At 44.0% G+C, this 21,164-nt stretch overlaps 1 protein-coding gene across 1 annotated transcript in view; it reads left to right on the forward strand.

The window, feature by feature from the left end:
• EGFLAM (EGF like, fibronectin type III and laminin G domains) overlaps positions 1-21,164 on the forward strand; it is a 158,996-nt gene that overhangs the window by 107,108 nt on the left and 30,724 nt on the right. Inside the window, exons 8-14 of the mRNA XM_081825792.1 lie at positions 6,575-6,690; positions 7,280-7,598; positions 8,247-8,347; positions 9,482-9,582; positions 11,514-11,658; positions 14,915-15,104; positions 18,347-18,488. Coding sequence (XP_081681918.1) covers positions 6,575-6,690; positions 7,280-7,598; positions 8,247-8,347; positions 9,482-9,582; positions 11,514-11,658; positions 14,915-15,104; positions 18,347-18,488 — 1,114 coding nt within the window. The remainder of the gene's footprint in view (positions 1-6,574; positions 6,691-7,279; positions 7,599-8,246; positions 8,348-9,481; positions 9,583-11,513; positions 11,659-14,914; positions 15,105-18,346; positions 18,489-21,164) is intronic.

Below are 21,164 nucleotides of genomic sequence, written 5' to 3' on the forward strand. Positions count from 1 at the left end.
TCTATTGGGAGAGTCACAGTTATGAAATCATTCCACAGATAAATATGTAACTACAAGTTAATAATGCTGTAAAAGAGGAGAGAACCATGAGGATACATAGGAAGAGAACCTGACTTTATTTGGGGTACAGAGAAAACATCTCTAAGAAAGTGATTTTGAGCAGAGATATAAGGATTCAAAAGGCAAAAGATGCACAGTGAGGGATGATTTCCAAGCACAGAGAATAGCATGTACAAAGACCCTGAGGCAGAGAAAGCATGATGTGCCTCCCAAATTGAAAGAAGAACCAGTGTTATTTCTGACTGGAGCAGGATGAGAAGGAATAAATTGGTATGAGATGGGGCTTGAACTGGCAGTAAGACAGAATCTCTAAAAGGACAAAGGCCACGGGTCTGATCTGTCATTTTTCCATCCAACCAACCGAGTCTTGAATATTTACATCGGAAGAGATGACTCAGTTTCCGTCCATGACACATTGCTTCATGGGGGACCCTTTTCCTCCAACCATTCTTCTTCTGGTGAGTTGAGGTTTTGAGGATGCGCAGTTAAAAATACTTGTCCTCCTTGTCCCCTTTCTGAACCAACTAGAAATAAGACAGCATAGTCAGCAGATAAAGAATCAAATTGTCATCCTTATTTCCGATAAAGCCCAGGCAGAGAATGTAGCTTACTCTAAGGTACAAAGTGGGTTTTGCGAACTCCCCTCTGACTAGGGAAGAGCCCACTTGAAGGAAAGTTTGCATTTGCAGAGAAGTCCCACCTGCCCAGATCACTGCGTTCCACTTTTCTATGTTGAGAAGGGAGGTGGGAGGGACTGAATTTGCCCCCAACTCCTCCTCCCTCCCCCAGGTCCTTTGAGAGATTAGCTTCACTCAGTTCAGAAATGTGGACCAAATGCTTCCACCCAGAGTTAGGCTATTGTCTCTACCTCTTTAGGGAGGCAAAGGGGTTGGACAAGAATCCAGTAGTATTTTGGGAAACTTTCTGCATGATTACAACTTCAGGAGTGGGGAATCAGTGTTCCTCTCTCATCCATTGTCAAGAGCTGTTAAGAGAAGGGCCTCACATAACCTGGTCCTTATGAATGAAGATGAATGCTGATAAATGACATCCTATCTTCTAGGAGACTCATAATGTTGAACACAAAGCCACAATCCCCAAAGCATGTAACTTCCTTGCTGAACTAACTCCTTTTTTTTTCTTTTTCATCCACATAAATAAAATTCCCCAGTTGTTTCTTTTTCAAACCTTGCTTGAAGTAACAGATGCCAACAATATGTCTAAATCAAAAGTGTAAACTTCAGGGTCACAGAATGTTAGTACTGGAAAGGATCCTGTAGGTCATCAAATCTAATCCCATTCCTTGTTTTATTAGAAAACATAAGACCCAGAGAGATTAAGTGTCTCACTCAGGGTCACATAGTCATCTGTGTCCCTCTCCTAATTATTTGGATTCTGTGACCAGGGGTATTTCCAACTACACCATGTTGATACATCAGAGAAACTCACTATTTATAGAACACTTGTGATGCTTTTATAAAAATAAACATACAGGGGCACCTGGGTGGCTCAGTTAGTTAAGCGGCCGCCTCTTGATTTTGGCTCAGGTCATGATCTCAGGGTCCTGGGATCAAGCTTTGAGTCAGGCTCCATGCTCAGCGGGGAGTCTGCTTCAGGATTCTCTCTCTCCCTCTGCCTCTGCCCCACATGCATGCCCTCTCTCGCTCTCAAATAAATAAATCTTTAAAAAATAAAAAATAAACATACAGGTTTTTGCCAAATAAATCACCCTTAACTTGTTAGTAGTAATTTGTATTTTGTGTATTAGTTTTTCTTGTAGTGGAAGAACCCTTGAACTTGTTTTACATTCAATCAGTGGTTTGACTTTTCTTGTTCTAAATAAATGCCTCCTTTTTAATGTTCTCTTTTCCTAATTAACAGCATGCCAAGTAGAACGGGATATGTTATGTACCTTAATTACAATAACCCCAGGCTACTGAGAGAATTCTTATCACTGTCTCGGACTGTGCATTCCGTGTTCACTTAGAAATGGCATTGGTAAAAACTTCATGGAAGCCATGGATTTGGACTCTGAGGTGGTGGGGCCATCCATGAACAAGAGCAGAGAATTTTATTCCATGTTCCTTCCAGTCATGCTGTGCTCCTTCCCTTCCTATTAAAAATGGGAAGTAACTATTAGCCCGGGTTATGATGAGGGATAGGGAATTTGAGATGCTGTAAAGGGTAGTGGAAAGCAGCATCAGGAGCCCAGAATTCTGGATCAGTTCTGCCACCAATGAGCTGTCTCTCTGGGCAAGTCACATGGACTCTCTGAGCCTCAGTTTACCCATCTGTAAAATGGACTTGTGGTAACTGATCTCTAAGATCTTTCTATTCAAAGACTTCATGACCTGAGCCAAATTATAAGGACACCCTGAGTCCTTATAATTCCATATTCCTTTCCCCACCCTTATCTCACACCCTTCATTTCCCCAAACCAAGCAGTAGCCTCTGGCTTCAAAGAGATATGCGATATCATGTCAAAATAGAGCAGTTTTTATAAATACCAAAGGACTTTATCCAGTGAATAATACATGCTTTATTCTACTCGTTAGAAAGAACAGAGACTCTGGCATCATTTCCATTCTCATCATGGTACCATTTCATAGCAGCTGCAACACATCATTGGTCCTTTTCTCTGAGGAGTTTCCTTCAAGATAGACTTCCTAGGTGGGCTAAGGGGCAGGAGGAGACCTCAGCTACCTACACCCAACTTCAGTGTTTTCATGTTCTTCTGGCTAAAATATCTTAAATACTTGGCACCAGAAAGTGCGTGATAGGGTGTTATGGATATTGAAGCAGGGGTCATATGATCCAATTCTGGTCCTAGATCTTCTAATGAGATGTATGACCTTGATCTCAAGTCACTTGTCTTCTGTGGCCTTAGTTTACACATTTATGAAATGGGAAGTTTGGACTGGATGGTGTCTAAGGTCTCCTTCAACTTTAAAGTATGTGAAGTGTTACTTAAATGGACTTAATTGGACGATGGAAAGGGATATCAAGGAGTCTAAAATTACGGTTCCTGCCTTCAAGAGGTACACAGCTGAGTTGGGAAACACAAGAGCTGCATTCCAGGGCCAGGAGTCCAGAGGTGGAAATAAAATTTAAACATCTGTTGATTTTATCAAGCTATGGAAGTTTATTCTAAGCTCACATATCCATGGGTGGATGGCCCCAACCAGGAGGAGATGGAGGAATGTCCTACAGGTCTTGCCAGTTCCATCTTTTGTGGAATCACCATCTTTTCTCTGGAAGTGTCTGATGTTCTCTTTTTAAAATACCATTTGATTTTGGCCTTTTGATGATATACATTTGGCTCTGTCTCCACAGGATGCATGCAATTAGGAGGATGGGTAAGCTATGTGTAGGATATAGGAGAGGAAGAAAATATGGCAATGTGGAAAAAAGTAATAACCAGTCTTGGGATAAGAAAACACAAGATGTATTAAGGAGATAACTGGTCGACCAGTTTGGCCATTAGGAATTTTGAAGAGGAGAAAAATTGCTGAAAACACAATTTGGAGTCAGATTATAAGTAGTATGATGTAGTCAAAAGAGAGACCAAATTCTAGCTCTGCTATTTACCATCTGCGTGCCTTTGAGCAAGTTATTTAATCTTTCTGAGCTTATATCTCCACATGGTAAAATGGAGATAATAATACCAATAACACAGAACTTTTTGAGGATTAATAGAAATAATGTATGAAAAGTTCCTGGCACACTAAAACTGGTCAATAAGTATTAATTTTCTAAATCTCAGGCTCTTTCCACCTCCATAGTAGCTTCGTCTCTAACAGGCAACTGGGAAAGTAGCAACCAGACAGATCTGGCTTTGAGTTAGGCTTGGCCAGTTAGAAAGTCTTTGATCTTAGTCAAATGATTTAACCTTTATGAACTTCAATTTACTTATCTACAAAGTGAAATTAACCGTTCTTTCTTTGCAGGATTATTGTAAAGTTTAGAAATGTATTACATCATGCACACAACAATACCTGTTAATTGTGGAGAGACAGTAGGTTTCAATAAATGATGGTGATGGGGGAAAGAAGGAGGAAGAGGGGTTACATTGAGATCCTTGAACTCTCAACCAAGAGCCTAGGATTTATCTTGTAGGTTGTGGTGGTCTTTGAAAGTTTTTATTCTTCAGATAGGGTATCATAAGATGAAATGAAGAGAATCTTGACTTTGATGAGCATAGTACAAGAATGGCAAGAATGTGCACAGGGCAGGGAGAACACCTTGGTAGAGAGAGACCAGCTCCCTGGAGACAAAACCCAGCTCTCTTCATGTATAGTTCTTTGATTGCCAAATGGATTCTTTCCTCCTTAATCTGACGATGGTGAATCTATGAGAGAGACAGACATAGAAACGGAGAGTGAGAGAGGGACCCAGAGAAAGGGAGAGTCGAGGAGAGAGGTGGAAAGATGCACGGCTTCAGAGAGACGAGAGGAAAGCTGTGTTCGAGGGCTTCCTGGCTTTTTGTGTGAAGACATCTGGCACACAGCTATGCCAGCTGGATGCAGGTGGCTTAAGAGAACTTGCATCCAGGTATAAACCTGGAATCAACAGGCTTGAATTTTCAGCTGACGTGTAGGCTATTTTAAATAAAACTGTGGGGAATTGAAGTGAAGGTGGTGAGAACACCACCTCCCCTATGTTATCCCACCTCCACCAAAATGTGCCTGAGCACCTGAGAACAGTTCCTTCCCTGCTGTCTCCACATTACCTGCCCACCACGGTCTCTCTCTTCCTGGTCCAGAGGAGATTTCTGGTCGACAGTGTGCCCACCGAGAAGGCTTCCTACACCCTTTTTCTGTCATGTCCTTCAACTCTGTTTTCAATCTGCATGCTTTTTTTTTTTTTTTTTTTTGCTTAAAGGAGGGTGAGTTTGCTTTTGTGAGAAAGGTGTTTGGCTTAGCTTATTCTGAAAGCAGAATGTCTTTAAATTCAGTTTATATTTTTCACGTCTCCCTCCTCTCCTTTCTTTTTCTTTTTCTAGCCAGTAATCCAAACACTGAATGTCTGATGAGCATTGGCAACCTACAAAAGTCAGTTTCTGTTGCCAGAGGACATACTGGGCACCAGACATAAAGGGCTGGTGCCCAGTATGTCCTCTTTAGAGAAGGCAGTTGGTACCTAGGCCCAAACTGACTGGGAGGAAATGGGGGTGCTATGGAGCAGCACTTTGGAAGACTCTCAGACCCTGGGGGAGTACCACCTGTGTGCGCCTAAGGCAGGATGGTTGCAGATCGGTAGATTTTGTGACCATCCCTCAAAGGGCAATGTCATGTATTGTCTCCTAAGAGTTTTTCTCAGCCCACCTTCCAGTTTTCAAAGATCCCATGGTCCTGCTAAGATGGATGGAAATGGCACCCAAGATAGCCATGTAGGGCCCCCTTTTTCTGGGGGTAGGAGTGTTTACTCTAGTGCAATGTCTCTTTCTTGTTTTAAAGAATTTGTAGTGAAATATTTCATACATCAAGCGTTCATATAAAGATAATATGAACACTCATAGGTACCCAGCACCTGTCTTAAGAAATAGACTGTTATAGAGCACTCAAAGGCTTCTGTGTCCTACAGCTCATTCACATCCCTCTTCTACCTTCCCTCAGGTATTTATGTCATGGTCCTACTTTTCTTATGAGTTTAAGACATACACACATATATATATATATATACATCTACATATATATTTAGAACTATATACATATACACACATATATATATTTACACATAAATATATATATTTAGTTCTATATAGTTCTATTTATATATATTTATCCCTAAATAATATATTAAATTTTGCTTGCTGTTGAATTTTATATAAATGGCATCAAAGTGGATATGTTCTTTTGCAATTTACATTTTTTGCATGGAATAATGTGAGATTAAGCCATGTCGATTCATTAAGTACTCATTCATTCATTTCTCCTGCAATATAGTATTCCATTCCATAGATAGAATATAATTCACTTATCTAGTCTCTGTTGACAGATATTTAGGGTGTTACTATTTGTTATAAATAGCAAATTTGAAATGTTTTTTACTATTATAAATTCTGATGCTATGAATGTGTTTTGCACATGTCCTGGTACACATGTGGGAGGATTTCTCCAGATTTTGTAAGCTGGGGTGAAATTGCTGGGTCGAAAGGTGTGAACATTATCTACTTATTTCCAAGAATTTTTGCAAAGTGGTTGTATACATCTAACATCAGGGTATAAAGAGTCCCCATGGATCCCATCCTTGGTAATATTCTTTTATTGCCCAACATTTACATTTTTTCTGCCAGTCTTGTCAATATAAAATGGCAGATCTTTCTGGTACTAACTGGCCTTAGTACTTATGAGATGAAACTTTTTTAAAAATTTTTTGGTCTCTTGTGTTGAATTCTTTGTGTGTTCCCAATACATCCTGATCCGTTTGACAGAGCTCTCCGTATATGGCTCAATTAGGATAGAAAAGGGAGGGAAGGTGTATGTTGACAGTGTGTGCTCTTTTCTCCGTGAAGGCCGCGAGGAAGCAGGAAGTGGCCGCTATGGATCCCGTTATACAATCGACACGGGAGTTGGTGAGGATGATGACGGGTTTGAAGACTACTTAGATTTGGATATTTCCTTTGAGGAGGTAACAAGAATCTCTGCTCGTAAAACCTGGGAGTTTTTGTTTTCATGCTGAACAAGGCAATTTAACCAATGGACCATAAACATTTTATTTAAAACTTACTTAAATTGGCCCATTTGCTCTTAACACTTATTTATTTTCTGTATTAGGCTCCAGGTGCTCATAAATTCATAGTAACTAGGTACCGCCCATGCTAATGTCCTGTAGCCAGCCCCTGCCTGCTGACTTCACAATCTGGCAGAAACATATTTAGATTTCCCACCAACTGGACGTGTACAAAGTCAGCTATTACAAGGAAATGAACAATTCCTTGACAAAGTAATACATCTTTGTGATATTATAATAGTAAAAATCATGTAATATCAGCTTTACCACTGATTTTCTGAATAGCACAGGGAAAGGTACTTAAAATCCTGAGCCTAAAGTTCTTGTCCATAAACTGGGGTCAGTACTATCTGCCCCATCTACATCCTAGGGTTTTGAGAAATAACAAAAGTGACCGTATTGTCAAGTATTAGACATCAACCGTAAATAAGGCTGTCCAAACACTGTGCTGTGTTAATCCTCAACCCTTTCTCTTCTCTGGCTTTAGGCGAAACCACTTCCTGCTCTCAAAGGAGGAAATAGGAAATTTTTGGCGGAATCCAAGATGGCACTCAGGTCAAACCCGAAGACTGCTCCGAGGCTTGGCCCCCCTACCCTAGCATCTCTCCCAATGACTGCGGTGGCTCCCCAGCCCACTCCAGTGGAGAGGAAAGGGAAGAATGGTGTGCTTATAATGCCAAGGCTCTTTGACATGTCTTGTGATGAAACGCTCTGCTCTGCTGATAGCTTTTGTGCCAATGACTACACCTGGGGGGGCTCGCGGTGCCATTGCAACCTGGGCAAAGGTGGTGCAAGCTGCTCAGAAGGTAGGCCCTTGGTGGGGAGAAGAACGTTGTGGGGGGTTGGCCCCAGTGGGAACCAGAGGGCAGTTTTATGCTCCACACATGGTTCCTTCTAGCCTTTTTTCTAAGATAAGCACCTTTTCCATGTATTCATAATTAAATTAGCTATCCAGGAAAAATCTAAGGCCACTTCCATTGCTTCTAGTTGAATAGCGCCCTGTTTCTATATGTGCCATACGTGTAGTACTTTTGGGGCAATTAATAAATCATCCTAATAGCACCTTGGGGAGGCAGACTTTACTTGGATCACATCTCTACTGAAAAAGTGCAGCTAAAACATGGGCATGAAGTTAAGAAAGGTAATAATTGAGCCAACTTACATTACACAGATATCCAGCTGGAAGGCAGGTGTCAGTGGTCTTGAAACCATTGATTTCTTTTTAGGGTAGCAAGTTAACAATCTCCAGTTTCTCCCTAGGAATTTCTGAAGCTTGAAGTTCCCAAGAATGAGAATCATAGGTGTAAAAAGTAGAGAAGATAATAAGCTAGGTGTAACAGATTTTTGGGGTTTTCACTTAATGACCTCTAGGCAATGTCATAAATTGATTTTTGCATTTGAAGAAGTAAGGAAATCATATAGTATGCTTTTATGTTGTCTTTTTATCTTTTCAGATATTGCTATACAGTATCCCCAGTTCTTTGGCCACTCCTATGTAACTTTTGAGCCTCTGAAGAACTCCTATCAGGCATTTCAAATTACTCTTGAATTTAGGGTAAGTAGGATTAGTTGTTTGATGAATGCCTATCGGACGGACATCTTAGCTCAGCATTGTGCTATATCAAATGGGGCGGGCTGGGAGTGCAGGAAGTGTGGAGGTAAATAGCAAAGGTAAATATGACACAGAGTCTGTCCTTAAACACGTTCACAGGGTAGCAAGAACGATGGGTGCATTCATACATTCAAGGGTGCCGCTGAGTGCAGGGTGGGTTCTGTATGCTACTGAACCATGGAAGTGGCTGGCTGGCCCATGAGAGCATGCAGGTCCTAGCGCTGTGGCTCTAGTCATCATTGTGACTCTTCACAGACCAGAATCTCAGAGGCATAATGCATTCCCCATTCCAAAACGCCTCTTAAAGGGAGCTCACATGTCTGTCATCCTTGCTATGATGATAACCGAACAAATAGAAAGATGGCTACCTACACAGCCCTGGCACATAGTGAGAGCCCAGTGGATGCTCTTGGATCTGAATCAACTGCAAATCAGATTTCAATCAGGGACTTCAGTTTAGAGTTATTCTTTTGGGCATCTCAGACAACACAGCAAGGTTTGGAGATCTGGAAACAAGTCCCCTTTGAGGTCATGGTCACAGTGCTGAGTGTCCAAAAGATGATCCATCCCAGTCTAGGGCAGCCAACATGGGTGAAAACCAACCTAGTCTACCAGCAGGGCGGATTTTATCATCCTGTTCCCCTAACAGAAGGAAAGAAGCAAATGTGCATGCTTCTCCAAAGGGAGGGAAGTAAAAAGAGTAAAAAAAAATAAAATAAAATAGAATGCTCTTTGGTGAAAATAGAATTCGATGGACATACCAACAGCCTCCCTGTGATGGTGGTCTCTGTGCACATGGTTTTCCTGAAGCTCTGCCGGTGGACCCACCAAGCCAAGGGATGAGCAGGTCAAAAGCGGAGCCAGCTTTCTCCAAACTCACTGCCATTCCTCACCCACTGTTGATACCACTGCCCTTTGTTTCCTGGAAAGGAATGGAGAATTGGTACCTGGGAGTTCACTGGAGTCTGTATGTTTGCCCCTTTGTAAACAGGACCACAGAGAGAGTGCTCAGGTTTCATATTCATGAGTGTTTCCAGGTGGTGCTCATTGTTCGTGTGGCTTTTGTTCGAACAATAGGCAGAGGCGGAGGATGGCTTATTGCTCTACTGCGGGGAGAATGAACACGGGAGGGGCGATTTCATGTCTCTGGCCATCATCCGACGCTCCCTCCAGTTCAGGTAACTCCCACTGAAACCCCACGGATTTGTTAATACCATCCTACATTATGTTTGCATTTTTATAGTGTGAATAAAATATGAATGCGATGGATTCCTGCAGATAAAGGAATGGTGTATATAAGGCGAGCATGGAGCTGCTTACTAAATAGTGACGTATCAGGATTGCAGGTCACCCTTGAAGCTTGAGTTCGGGAACCCTGTAACCGTTCGTCCAACAGGAAACGTTTCTGGAGCACCTGCACTATACTGGGCACTGTTGTAGGTCCAGCGAATGCAACATGGAGCCCAAGAGATCCAGTCCCTTCGCTCCTGGAGCTCGAGTAGGAGGATGGGATCTTCTTGTCTCCTGTGGCAAATAAGACTGATGGCCATGGAGAGCAGAGAGGAGCCTACAACCTCCCGAGGGTTCCCAGAGGCCCAAAGCCCATCCTCGGCTCCCCCCACCCGGGGCCGTGGCATACTGTTTGGTGCTCCTCCCCAGCCCTGGTCATTTCGCTCCCAATATACTTTGGAAGCCACCTTTAGTCTGTGTGTGGGTTTCTGGGGGCAGAGTTTTGTGGAGGTGTGAGTGTTTTAGCCACCCTCATGGGGGTGTACACAGCACCTATTTGAGAATGACCAGTGAGGCTCAGCCTTGTCCTTGTCCCTAGTGCACTGGTTAAGGTCCTGATGACACCATCTCTCTGCTGCCTGACCTTCAGCAAGTGAATTAACCTCTCTGCGCTGGCATTTCCTCCTAGGACTCTTGTGAGGATGAAATGAATGAATACACAAAAGTGCTTAGAGCGGTGCCTGGCTCATAGCAAGCACTCCATAAGCACTAACCATTATTGTCTTTTGATTATTTCAGCCCCAGAATTACTTTAGGTCAAGCTGGAGAAGACTGTTGAACATCCCACTTGGGGAAGACAGCGGTTCCCCATCCTTTGCTAAATGCTTTGATTCATGGGAGTTTGGTGCTGGGCCAGGGTCTGGGGCAGCAGTTCTCACACTTGGAGGATGTGTACCACTGGCAGGGATTTGCCGGTAGCCACTCTCCAGCTTTGCACCTCCTGATTCTGCCACCCCCCTCTAGATAAGCCTACTCTGCCATGCCTCTCAACCCCATTCCTCTCCACCACGGATCGTGGACCACAGGGAATCCATGAGAAGTAGCTGCAGTTAGTGCAGGTCCTGAGAAGTACGATGCTCGTGGTGCTGGCCGTCTCGTGACCCACAGGGAAGTGACATGGCGGCCATCTGGAAGTTGACGGGATAGGGTCAGAATTCTAGATGCAAGACACAGTGACTACCGGGTACCCTGCACCATCGGGAAGTTGGAGGAAGAAAACAAAAACAAGAATAAAGCAATCATCTGAGACTGCTCCCCCTCTGCCCACACCTCCCCACAAAGCTGGGGCCCCCTGAGGAAACTGCACCTGCATTTGGGCACAGCTGAACACAGATGGCAGTGCTGGCCAGCTTGCCAAGATGAGTGTGAAGACTTGTGTTTTTAACATTTTATTAATATCGCTGAGCCCATCATCTGGGAGTTGGGAGAAGTCCCCAGAGAAATACCTGGAAGCAGAAAGACTCAAGTTCTAATTCGCTGTACCTTGGATCCACTTGAAGCATCTGGCAGTCACTGAGAGAGAGTGCGGGGAGGATCTTAGGTGCCCATCCTTTTTGAAGCTGCAGAGAAAATGAGGTTGGAGAAGGCCCTACATCTGAAGCATCTACGGGCAGATTAAAGATAACTGGACTGAGACTGGCCCAGAGAGCAGGCGTCTAGCTCTTCCGTGTAGAGATTGAAACGGTTCTTGATATTCATAAACATAACCCAACAGGTTGATTCTCAAAGAAGCCATCGCCCCAGAAGTGCTGTCTGTGGGGTCTGAACACATAAGGAGCTGGTTAATCAGAGAGCCTTTTTCTCCCTTTCCTCCCCACAGGTTTAACTGTGGAACTGGGGTTGCCATCATTATAAGTGAAAGCAAAATCAAACTAGGGGCCTGGCACACGGTTACGCTCTACAGAGATGGGCTCAAAGGGCTGCTGCAGCTGAACAACGGCACCCCGGTGTCAGGCCAGTCCCAGGTGAGTGCGAGCCTCACGCCCTGCCCGCCCACCTAGCACCCACCGTTAACATCCCCGGCCCCCCCTCCCCCCCTCGGAGAACTGAGGCCGACATAGCAGGATGCATGCTTAGGGCACCCATCCATCCCACATCTCCTGAGGAGAAGAGTTGAACTTGCAGGCATCATCACTGTGGGGGCTCAGAAACATGCGGTTGGCCTTGTGCTCAGGGCCATGTCCTCTCGCCACAAGGACATCAAAGCCAGGGGGGGCAGAAGAAGGCCCTGATTGGAAGAATAGAAGCCATTATTAGTGCCAAACACAAAGCTTGCTTTTAAGGCAAGGGTGTTGCCTTGTGGCTTTAGAAAACAGTCCTGAAAAGTTCACTTGATTGAATCTGCAGGAATGATCCTTTCATCTACCATTTTGGGGGGCCATGATTACAGGAAGTGGTCAAACAATTTAACTGTTGGGCTACTCAGTAAATCACCTAGGTATTCACATGTTGGTCATGCTCTGGGCAATTTTAGAACCCTGTTGAGAATAAACAGTTTGGATTAGCAACCTGCCAAGGAACCGAGTCTGTAATTATAATCAGGTGGGTGTCTGTATTCTCTGAGGAAAAATGTAGCAAGAAGACCTTTGTGTATATGTGTGTGGTTTCCTCCCTGCCTGGACTTTTCACTATTTTTTGCTGGCAAGACATGTTATATAAAGGGCCATGCCTTGCTGATTCCCATTAATTTGGATCCCAGTGGTTCCAAAGGAACAAGAATCCAAATATACTGAATATGAATCCAGTGAGGTTGCTTATGCATATACGCATGTATTTCTAAGGGGAAAAAGACAGGATAAATGAACTATAGAATCACATCCATGCCAGGACAATAGCCCTAATATGATTACAATTAAGTATGATAGGAATAAAGAAGCTTTGAACTTGGATCCCGAATACTAGCAATGAATATAAGATGGAGAAGCTGTAATAGAAGTAATACATGTGAAAATGTCTTATGGTTTAAAGCAAGGAAATTCAATAAAGGTTAATAAACAGAGCCATGTGGTAACAACAAGCTAAAGAAATTATAAGTTGCAGTAATAGAGACATAGCATCTAGAAAAATGGAGGTGATAATCCTATTATATTCTAGTAGCTATGTATATCGCCTCCAGTGCTCTAATGGTAACTCAGATCCTCTAAGAGGTTTGCATTCAGATCTGTGATTGCACTCCAGGAGGACCACCAACAGGAGCATGTTTAAAGGGCAGTCATTGAAACAGGAAACTGACCTGAAATCCCTAGAATGATTGATTGAAGGAGCATTGTTTAGTTTGGAGAAAAGAAGGTGAAGGTGTGGATGGTGCCTTTTCATCATAGAATCAGAGAGGGAGAGTTTGGGGGAAGAAGGACTTACTCTGTGGACCCCCAAAGTGAAATTGAATGGGGAGAGCCTAAGGAAGTGATTTTAACTCCACTTAATCATACAAAGGTGTACTGAAAGGCAACCGACTATCTCAGAAGACGGTTCCCTGTCCTTGGGGGTGTTCAAAAAATATGTTACCAAAACCTTTTGGTGGGGATACACAAGGGCTCCAGAAGTCAATGGGAGCTTGGACTATATGAGTTTCTGTATATTTTCCAATCCTATGGGTCTATAATTTTAATGAATATAAGAGTTAATTACAAGAAGCATATAATTTCATGGCTACCCAGGGCAACCTTTGCCTCTCTACTACCAGGACTTGCTAGCAAGCTGAAAAAGCAGGACAGCAGCTGTGGAATGTTTAGTAAACTGTCTTGGGAGATAGTGACTCTGTCTTAAATCAAGGTTTACAAAGTTCTTCCGGGTCTGGCTTCAGCCTGATTCTGTAGGAGAACTCTGTAGTTTAAGTTACATCTCGGAGTGATCCCAACCCAAAGCAAGGGACTTGGACTTTCACACTTTGGCACCCACAAAAACTGTTAAGTGCTGTGCTGGGGGAAGGCAAACTCCAGGGCATTTCCAATTCTCTGCATAGCAGGCAAAGCAGGCTCCAGAACCCAAAGCAACCCTCGTCAGAGGAAGGTAAAGTCCAACCTTTACCAGACTATTGCCTGGGATGTTGTAAGGGAGGCTCAGAGGAACCACCCACCCTACAATACATGTAATGTTCCAGAAAAGGAAAAAAAAGGTTGGGTTGTCAGGCCCCTGCTGTGGTCCTGGATCAGGGAACAGAGTGAAGATAGGATCCAGGAGTGAATTCTGAAGATCTTAATGAAATAAGCCATAGGGCACTCAATTCATCTAACGAAAGCAGTATGCCCAGTGGTTGGTGAACAATCCTTAAAATTCACTGTAAGTACTTTAAAGCTGCCTAGCTCATATTCAGTATACTATTTATAAATGATTTTTATCTATTCATTAGAAAAGATAAAGTAATGGTTTAGATGTTCTATTTGTTGGCAACAAAAGTCTAAAAGATAAAGATTACATTTCAGTGGCTTACATTCTGGACTTTTTATACATTCTGGCAACGTGCTTTTTCCCAGCCCCTTTTAATCCAGATGAATAAGATATTTCTGTAATAAAACAACAACAAATGACGAAGGGCACCTTAATTTTGTCCTACCTAATGTTCAGGTCTGTATTTTGTAACCTCAAAACCTGCAATCCAGATTGTGGTTTTCTCTAAGATTAGAAATGTTCCTACCTAACTGTAGATACACACACACACGCACACACACACACAAGTTGTATCCATGAGCAAATTTCAAAATATTTTGCAACACAATCTGTGTGGCAATCCTGCCGCCTCCCCACACAACATTTCTTGCAGGACATAGTGTAAGGGTGACTAGGGGAGGAAAAGGTGAGTGTTAACCCACATATACACCCAATTAGCATGATCACCCTTTGAGACATGCAAGAACCCTATGATTTATCCAAGGTACACAGTAGGTTGGTGTCAGGACTGGAAAGAGAAAGTTTTTTTTGGATGCCCAGCATGGTGCCCTGCCTGTTGGGTTGCTCTTGGTTCTGACCTACCTTCCCTTTCCTTCCCTTCTAGGCATTCCAAAACCATCCCTTCTCAAAACACAGCCCTCTGAGGAGCTCACTGGGTTTCCTACAGTAACCATGGGTTTAATTTTCCAGTGGGTCAATGTTGTAAACATAAACACAGATGGAAGAGAGCAGTGGGGCTGTGAACTACATCTTAACCATGCCCCTCATTAAAATCTGTTGTGTTTTGGCTTTCAATTTTGGTTTGTGAGTTACAGTTGTTCATTTTTCTTAAAGGGCCAGTACAGTAAAATTACCTTCCGGACGCCCCTATATCTTGGTGGGGCTCCCAGTGCATACTGGTTGGTCAGAGCAACAGGAACAAACAGAGGCTTTCAAGGCTGTGTGCAGTCGCTCACCATTAACGGGAAGAGTATCGACATGAGGCCCTGGCCCCTAGGGAAGGCACTCAGCGGGGCCGACGTGGGTAAGTGGCTGCGCAGTGGGCCAGGGTGCTCTTGTGGGATTGCCTTTCTGGTGTGGGCCAGGGAGGTGAGCAGCTTCAAGAACTGCAACCCTAGGCAACTGAATAATGCACAACTTCAGGAGGGAGGTGGGACCAAGGGGTGAGGTTGGTGCTTTGCAGACATGATGACCTGAGCCTGACCAGCAAGACATGGTAGACAGTACAGCACACCAAACCCTTGGTTGTGTCTCACTGCTCTTGGCCTTCTTCATGAAGCATGGCATGGTCTCATCCAACAAAGCAACAAGCAACTGAGCCCTTTCACCCTTCCTCACTCAGTCCAGTGGAAAAGCCAACACGATAATGTAAGAAGAACCTTCATAGGCTCTCTGCTTCCAAGGGAAATGGCCAAATTCTGATTCTTGACCACTGTGTCTGACACTTTCTCATATGCCCTCTCCGTAACTCCTCACACTAGCTCTACGAGGTAGCGATGATTATTATTATGCCTATTTTATACATGAAGAAACTGGGGCTAAAAGTCAAATAAAACTTCTCCAAAAGAGCAGGCAGAGCTAGGACTGACTTTTTTTCTATTTTCTTTTTTTATGAAGACTTTACTTTTTTCAGCAGTTTTAGGTTCACAAAAAATTTGAGAGGAAGGTACAGAGATTTCCCATATACCCCCTGCCCCCACATGCATGGCCTCTGGCAGGACCAACATGCCCCTGGAGTGGTACCTTTGTTTCACCTGATGAACACGTGCTGACACATCAGGGTCACCCAAAGTCCGTAGTTCATGTTATGGTTCACTCGTGGCGTCATGCATTCTGTGGGTCTGGACAAATGTATAACATATATCCATCATTATGATGTCTGTATACAGAGTATTTTTGCTGTTCTAAAAGTCCTCTGTGCTCTGCTCATTTATCCTGCCCCTCTCTCCCCACCCTCAACCTCTGGCAACCACTGATTTTTTTAATATTCTCTATGATTTTGCCTTTTCCAGAATGTCACATAGTTGGAGTCATATAGTAAGTAGCTTTCTCAGATTGGCTTCTTTCAGTTAGTAGGATGCATCCAAGTTTCATTCATGCCTTTTCATGGCTTGATGGCTCATTTCTTCTTAGTACTGGATGATATTCCATCGTCTGTATGTACTACAAGCATGTCTGTCATGCCCACTGAAGGGCATCTTGGTTGCCTCCCATGTTTTGGCAATTATGAATAAAACTGCTATAAACATCAGTGTGCAGGTTTTTTGGGTGGACATAAGTTTTCAACACTTTTGGGTAAATACCGAAAAGGAGTGTGATTGTTGGATCACATAGTGAGAGTATGTTTAGTTTTGTGAGAAACTGCCAAACTGTCTTCCAGAGGAGCTGTACCATTTTGCATTCCCACCTGGAATGTTTGAGAGTTCCTGTTGCTCCACATTTTTTGTTAGCATTTGGTGTTGTCAGAGTTCTGGATTCTAACAGATGTGTGGTGGTATCTCATTGTTGTGATTTGCATTTTCTTGATGACATATCATGTGGGGCATCTTTTCATATATTTATTTACCGTCTATATATCTTCTTTGGTGAGGTATCCATTAAGGTCTTTAGCCCATTTTTTTAAATCAGGTTGTTTGTTTTCTTATGGTTGAACTGTAAGAGGTTTTTTTTTTTTTTTTTTTAATATATTTTGGACAACAGTCCTTTATCAGATGTGTAGTTTGCAAATATTTTCTCCAAGTCTGTTGCTTATCCTCTCATTCTCTTGACATTGCCTTTCATAGATTAAAAATGTTTAATTTTAATGAGATCAAACTTATCAGTTATTTCTTTCAAGGGCTGTGCCTTTGCTGTTGTCTCTAAAAAGTCATTGCCTTACCCAACGTCATCTAGGTTTTTATCCACATTACCTTCTAGAAGTTTCATAGTTTTGTGTTTTACATTTAGGTCTGTGATCTATTTGAGTTAAGTTTTGTGAAAGGTGTAAGGTCTGTGTCTAGATGATTAATATTATTATTTGCATGTGGATGTCCAGTTCTAGCACCATTTTTTTAAAAAAAGATTTTATTTATTTATTTGAGAGAGAGAGAGAGAGAGAGCATGAGCAGGGTAAGGGGGAGAGGGAGAAGCAGACTCCCCACTGAGCAGGGAGCCCAATGTGGGGCTGGAGCCCAGGACCCCAAGATCATGACCTGAGCTGAAGGCAGATGCTTAACCAGCTGAGCCACTCAGGCATCCCTCCAGCAACAATTTTTTGAGAAGACTAGGGTTGTTTTTAAAGCAATAAAGATGTTTATTCCATCACTGAGAGCAGATAGATAATTCTAAAGTTGGTTAACTCAGTTGACCATTTTAGTCTGCTAGGGCTGCCATAACAAAATACCACAGACCAGTGGTTTTAATAACATTATTTTCTCACAGTTCTAGAAGCTGGAACTCCAAGACGAAGGCAGTGGCAGGTTTGGTTTCTCCCAAGGCCTCCCTCCTCGGTTTGCAGATGGCAATCCTTCCACTGTGTCCTCACATGGCCTTTGTTGGTTCCTATATCCCCGGGGTCTCTCCCTCTTCTTATAAGGACACTGGTCAGATTGGATTAGGTCCCACCCTTAAGACTTCATTTCCCCTTAATTACCTTCTCAAAGGCCCTGTCTCGAAATACAGTCACATTGGGAGTTAGGGCTTCAACCTATGAATTTTTTTAGTAACTTCCTCCTAAGATGACTTTGTCCAGATGAGTTGGGACGCATATAAAGTACTAAGAACATAACAAATGTGTTGTAAATATATCTTGCTATTGATATTATTATTAATCCTGACTCCACCCATTAAGCAGGGTTTAAGTTGTTTTTTCTCTCTTCATTGAACTAACAGGGCAATAGCCCTGAAGGACAGATCTGCAGTGTCGAGGCTGCGTGGTCTCCTCTGACAGGTAGTTAAGACTTTGCGAAGTTGAGCAAGGACCAATTTCTGGCAGCATTTTAGATTCTAACGTAGTGTGAAACCAACCTATCCATTGAGCCAATGGCACCAGACGGGCCCATCTTGCTGGCTCTGGGCTCCCCGGAAGCTCCTATTGGATTCTTTGATGACTATGAGCCTTATGATGAACCTTAATGGCAGGCATCAGTCACATTGCCTTTTTTCATTTTTTTCCCATTTATCACCCTGGCGTGCTGGAAAAGGGCTGCTTATCCTTCCTCAGGCTCCATCCTTGCTTTACTTTGAGTTGGTCCTTCAGAAATTTAAGTTCTTTTAAATTAAATGCAGTGCCACCATGGGGAAGACTGGGCTCACACCAGCAGCAGCGAATTTCTGGTGGGGATTACAGGCTTCCAGAAGAAGGAAATGACAGTAGCAGAGTCATGGTTCCTCCAGCTTCCCATGTTATTCGAGACTCAAGAGGTCGGAGGTGTCCATGGGTCTCACCGTGGGCTTATCAGTCTTTTAGTCATTCTTTCCCTCAAGATACTTATTTAAGCATCTGCTTAATGCCAGTCATGAAGCTGGGTGCTGGGGATAAAGTAATGAACAAGAACGACAGGATCCTAGCTCAGCCCTCACGTAGCTGCCACAAGGAGAGACCAGATTGATCCAACAACCACGCAAGTAAATGTAAAATTACAGTTTGGCGTAATTGTTAAAAGGAGGCGTGACGGTACAATAATAGTGTGTAATAAGGGAATTGTATGAGCTGGAGGTCCGGGAAAGCTTTCGGAGGATTTAATGCAAAGTTGCTATCTGAAGCATTTTTCTTTTAAAGCAGACAAGAGAGGCAGAGGAAATGACTTGTCCCAGTGGGAGTATGAAGGGGTGGTGGGTACCATGATGTAGTCCGTGTGTTGAAAAGATCCCTGTGGCTGTGGACAGCTTATTGGACTTGGTATTCAGGAGATAGCATGTAAACTGCCTGGGAGGCCGTGGCAACAGTCGGGATCAGAGATAACGGCCATTTGCTCCGGGCTGGTGTGCTGGCAGAGGTGTGGACTGAGTTGACAGATCTTCAGTAGGGGAGATAGATAGGCCTCCGTTATGGACTGGGGGAGGAGGGGCAGGACGTTGCTCCTGCCCACATGTCCTTAATGTCTTCCACCCCATGATGTTCCACCTTCGCTTCTCTCCTCAGGGGCCTAAGTTCTCTCCCGCCCTCACTTCATTGTCTTGCATAAACAAAAACTGGCATCTAGTAGGTTCAGTGTCAACAAAAGTGATTTTATATATTGATGATGAGGTCCTCCCAGCACTCTAGGCCCATGACCTGGCGACCGACTTCCCTCCTCCCACTCTCAGAGTGGGAAGTTTCCCTCCTTTCTAAAACCAGCCTATCTGTCTCCACTCTGCACCCATCCGTCCCTACATCCCTGGACCTTGCTACCAGGATCATCATTTCAGTAACCCAAGAGTTCTTAACCTTTTGTGTGCCACGAACTTCTCTGGCAGTCTAGTGAAGCTGATGGACTCTTCTCAAAATGATGTTTTTATTATTCTTTTAAGATTTTTTTTTTTTGAGAAAGAGAGAGCAGTTTGGTGGGAAGGGGCAGAGGGAGAGAGAGAATCCTAAGCAGGCTCCATGCCCCAGTTCAGAGCCTCATGCAGGGCTCCATCTCACGAGCCTGAGAGCATGACTTGAGCCGAAATCAAGAATCGACGCTTAACTGGCTGAGCCACCCAGGCATCCCAAGATTTTATTTTTAAGTAATCTCTCCACCCAACATGCGGCTCGAACTTAAAACCCTGAGATCAAGTCGCATGCTCCACCGACTGAGCCAGCCAGGAGCCCCTCAAAATGTTGTTTTTAAATGCAGAGAATAATATCCATGATAGGAAACACTTACACTGAAATAAAGCTATACAATGTTTTTTTAAGCTTTGTCATTATAATAGGATCTGTGCTTCTTTATAAAGCATTAGAAAACAGGATCATTTAATAGTGGGTGCAATGGCTACCATGATTTCAAAGTAGTAATTAGCATGAATGATATTTTGAGATATCTGCAACAAGTGGAATGTGATGTGACAATAACTCGGGTCTGTTGGTCACAGGCCATGAGAACGGCTAATCCTTAGAGGTTTCTTGCCTACATTAGTAACTGAAGGAAACAGTGTAATTGGAAATGAGGGAAAATAAAGATTAATGTGTTTCCGTGTAAGTTCACGGACCCCCTGCCCTGGCTTATTCACACTTGCTCAGGTCCTCCCTGCTGAAACGCATGCCATGCCAGTAGTCCTGCTACCCTCCCTACTTAGGAACCCCAGACCCCTCTCTCCTCTCTTTCTAGACCCGACTCTCGCAATCCTTCCAGGCCCCCGTGTGAGCCTACAATGGGGCTTCTGCCTCCCACGGCCCAGCAAAATCGCTCTCCTAAAACCGGGTGTGGCCATCTCTTTCCAAAACCCGCAGCTCTTCTCCCTAGACTTCTCAGCAGTGTTAACTCTGCCTTCTCTCTGTGCTCCTGATCCCCCCGAAGCTCCCGGAACCTGCCCTGAGTCCTCCGAGCCCACTGGCCTGTTTTTCTCCCTTTGTCTTCTCTGCTGGCTCCTCACCCTCCTCTGGTTCCCTGGGAGTTCCGCGGGGCCCTCTCCCTGTCCTCTCTCAAGAAGCCCCTCCGCTCTTGGTGTCAGGGTCACCCCCACGTCGCTGCTGTCCCTCCAGTGTGCCCCCACCCGTGTGCAGGGGCTGTGCCCACGGGGCTCAGCAAGGGATGTTGGCACAGTCACCGTAGGCTTCAGCTGAGCGAGGCCAGTTCCTCTGCCCCCCAGCAACCGGTTCCTGCTCCCAGCCCTGCTCATCGCCCTACTCCCACCACTTTTCTTTCTTTCTTTTTTTTTTTTAAGATTTTATTTATTTGACAGAGAGAGAGATAGCAAGAGCAGGAACACAAGCAAGGGGAGTGGGAGAGCGAGAAGCAGGCTTCCTGTGGAGCAGGGAGCCCGATGCGGGGCTCGATCCCAGGACCCTGGGATCATGACCTGAGCCGAAGATAGACGCTTAACGACTGAGCCACCCAGGCGCCCCGTCCCACCACTTTTCGTTCAGACGGCCCAGCTGGGACCCCAGACATTATGCTGGAGTCTGCCTCCACCTCCA

The sequence above is a fragment of the Leptonychotes weddellii genome, chromosome 7 (assembly GCF_054177405.1).
Source record: "Leptonychotes weddellii isolate Sample4059 chromosome 7, ASM5417740v2, whole genome shotgun sequence".
In the NCBI taxonomy this organism is placed as follows: Eukaryota; Metazoa; Chordata; class Mammalia; order Carnivora; family Phocidae; genus Leptonychotes; species Leptonychotes weddellii.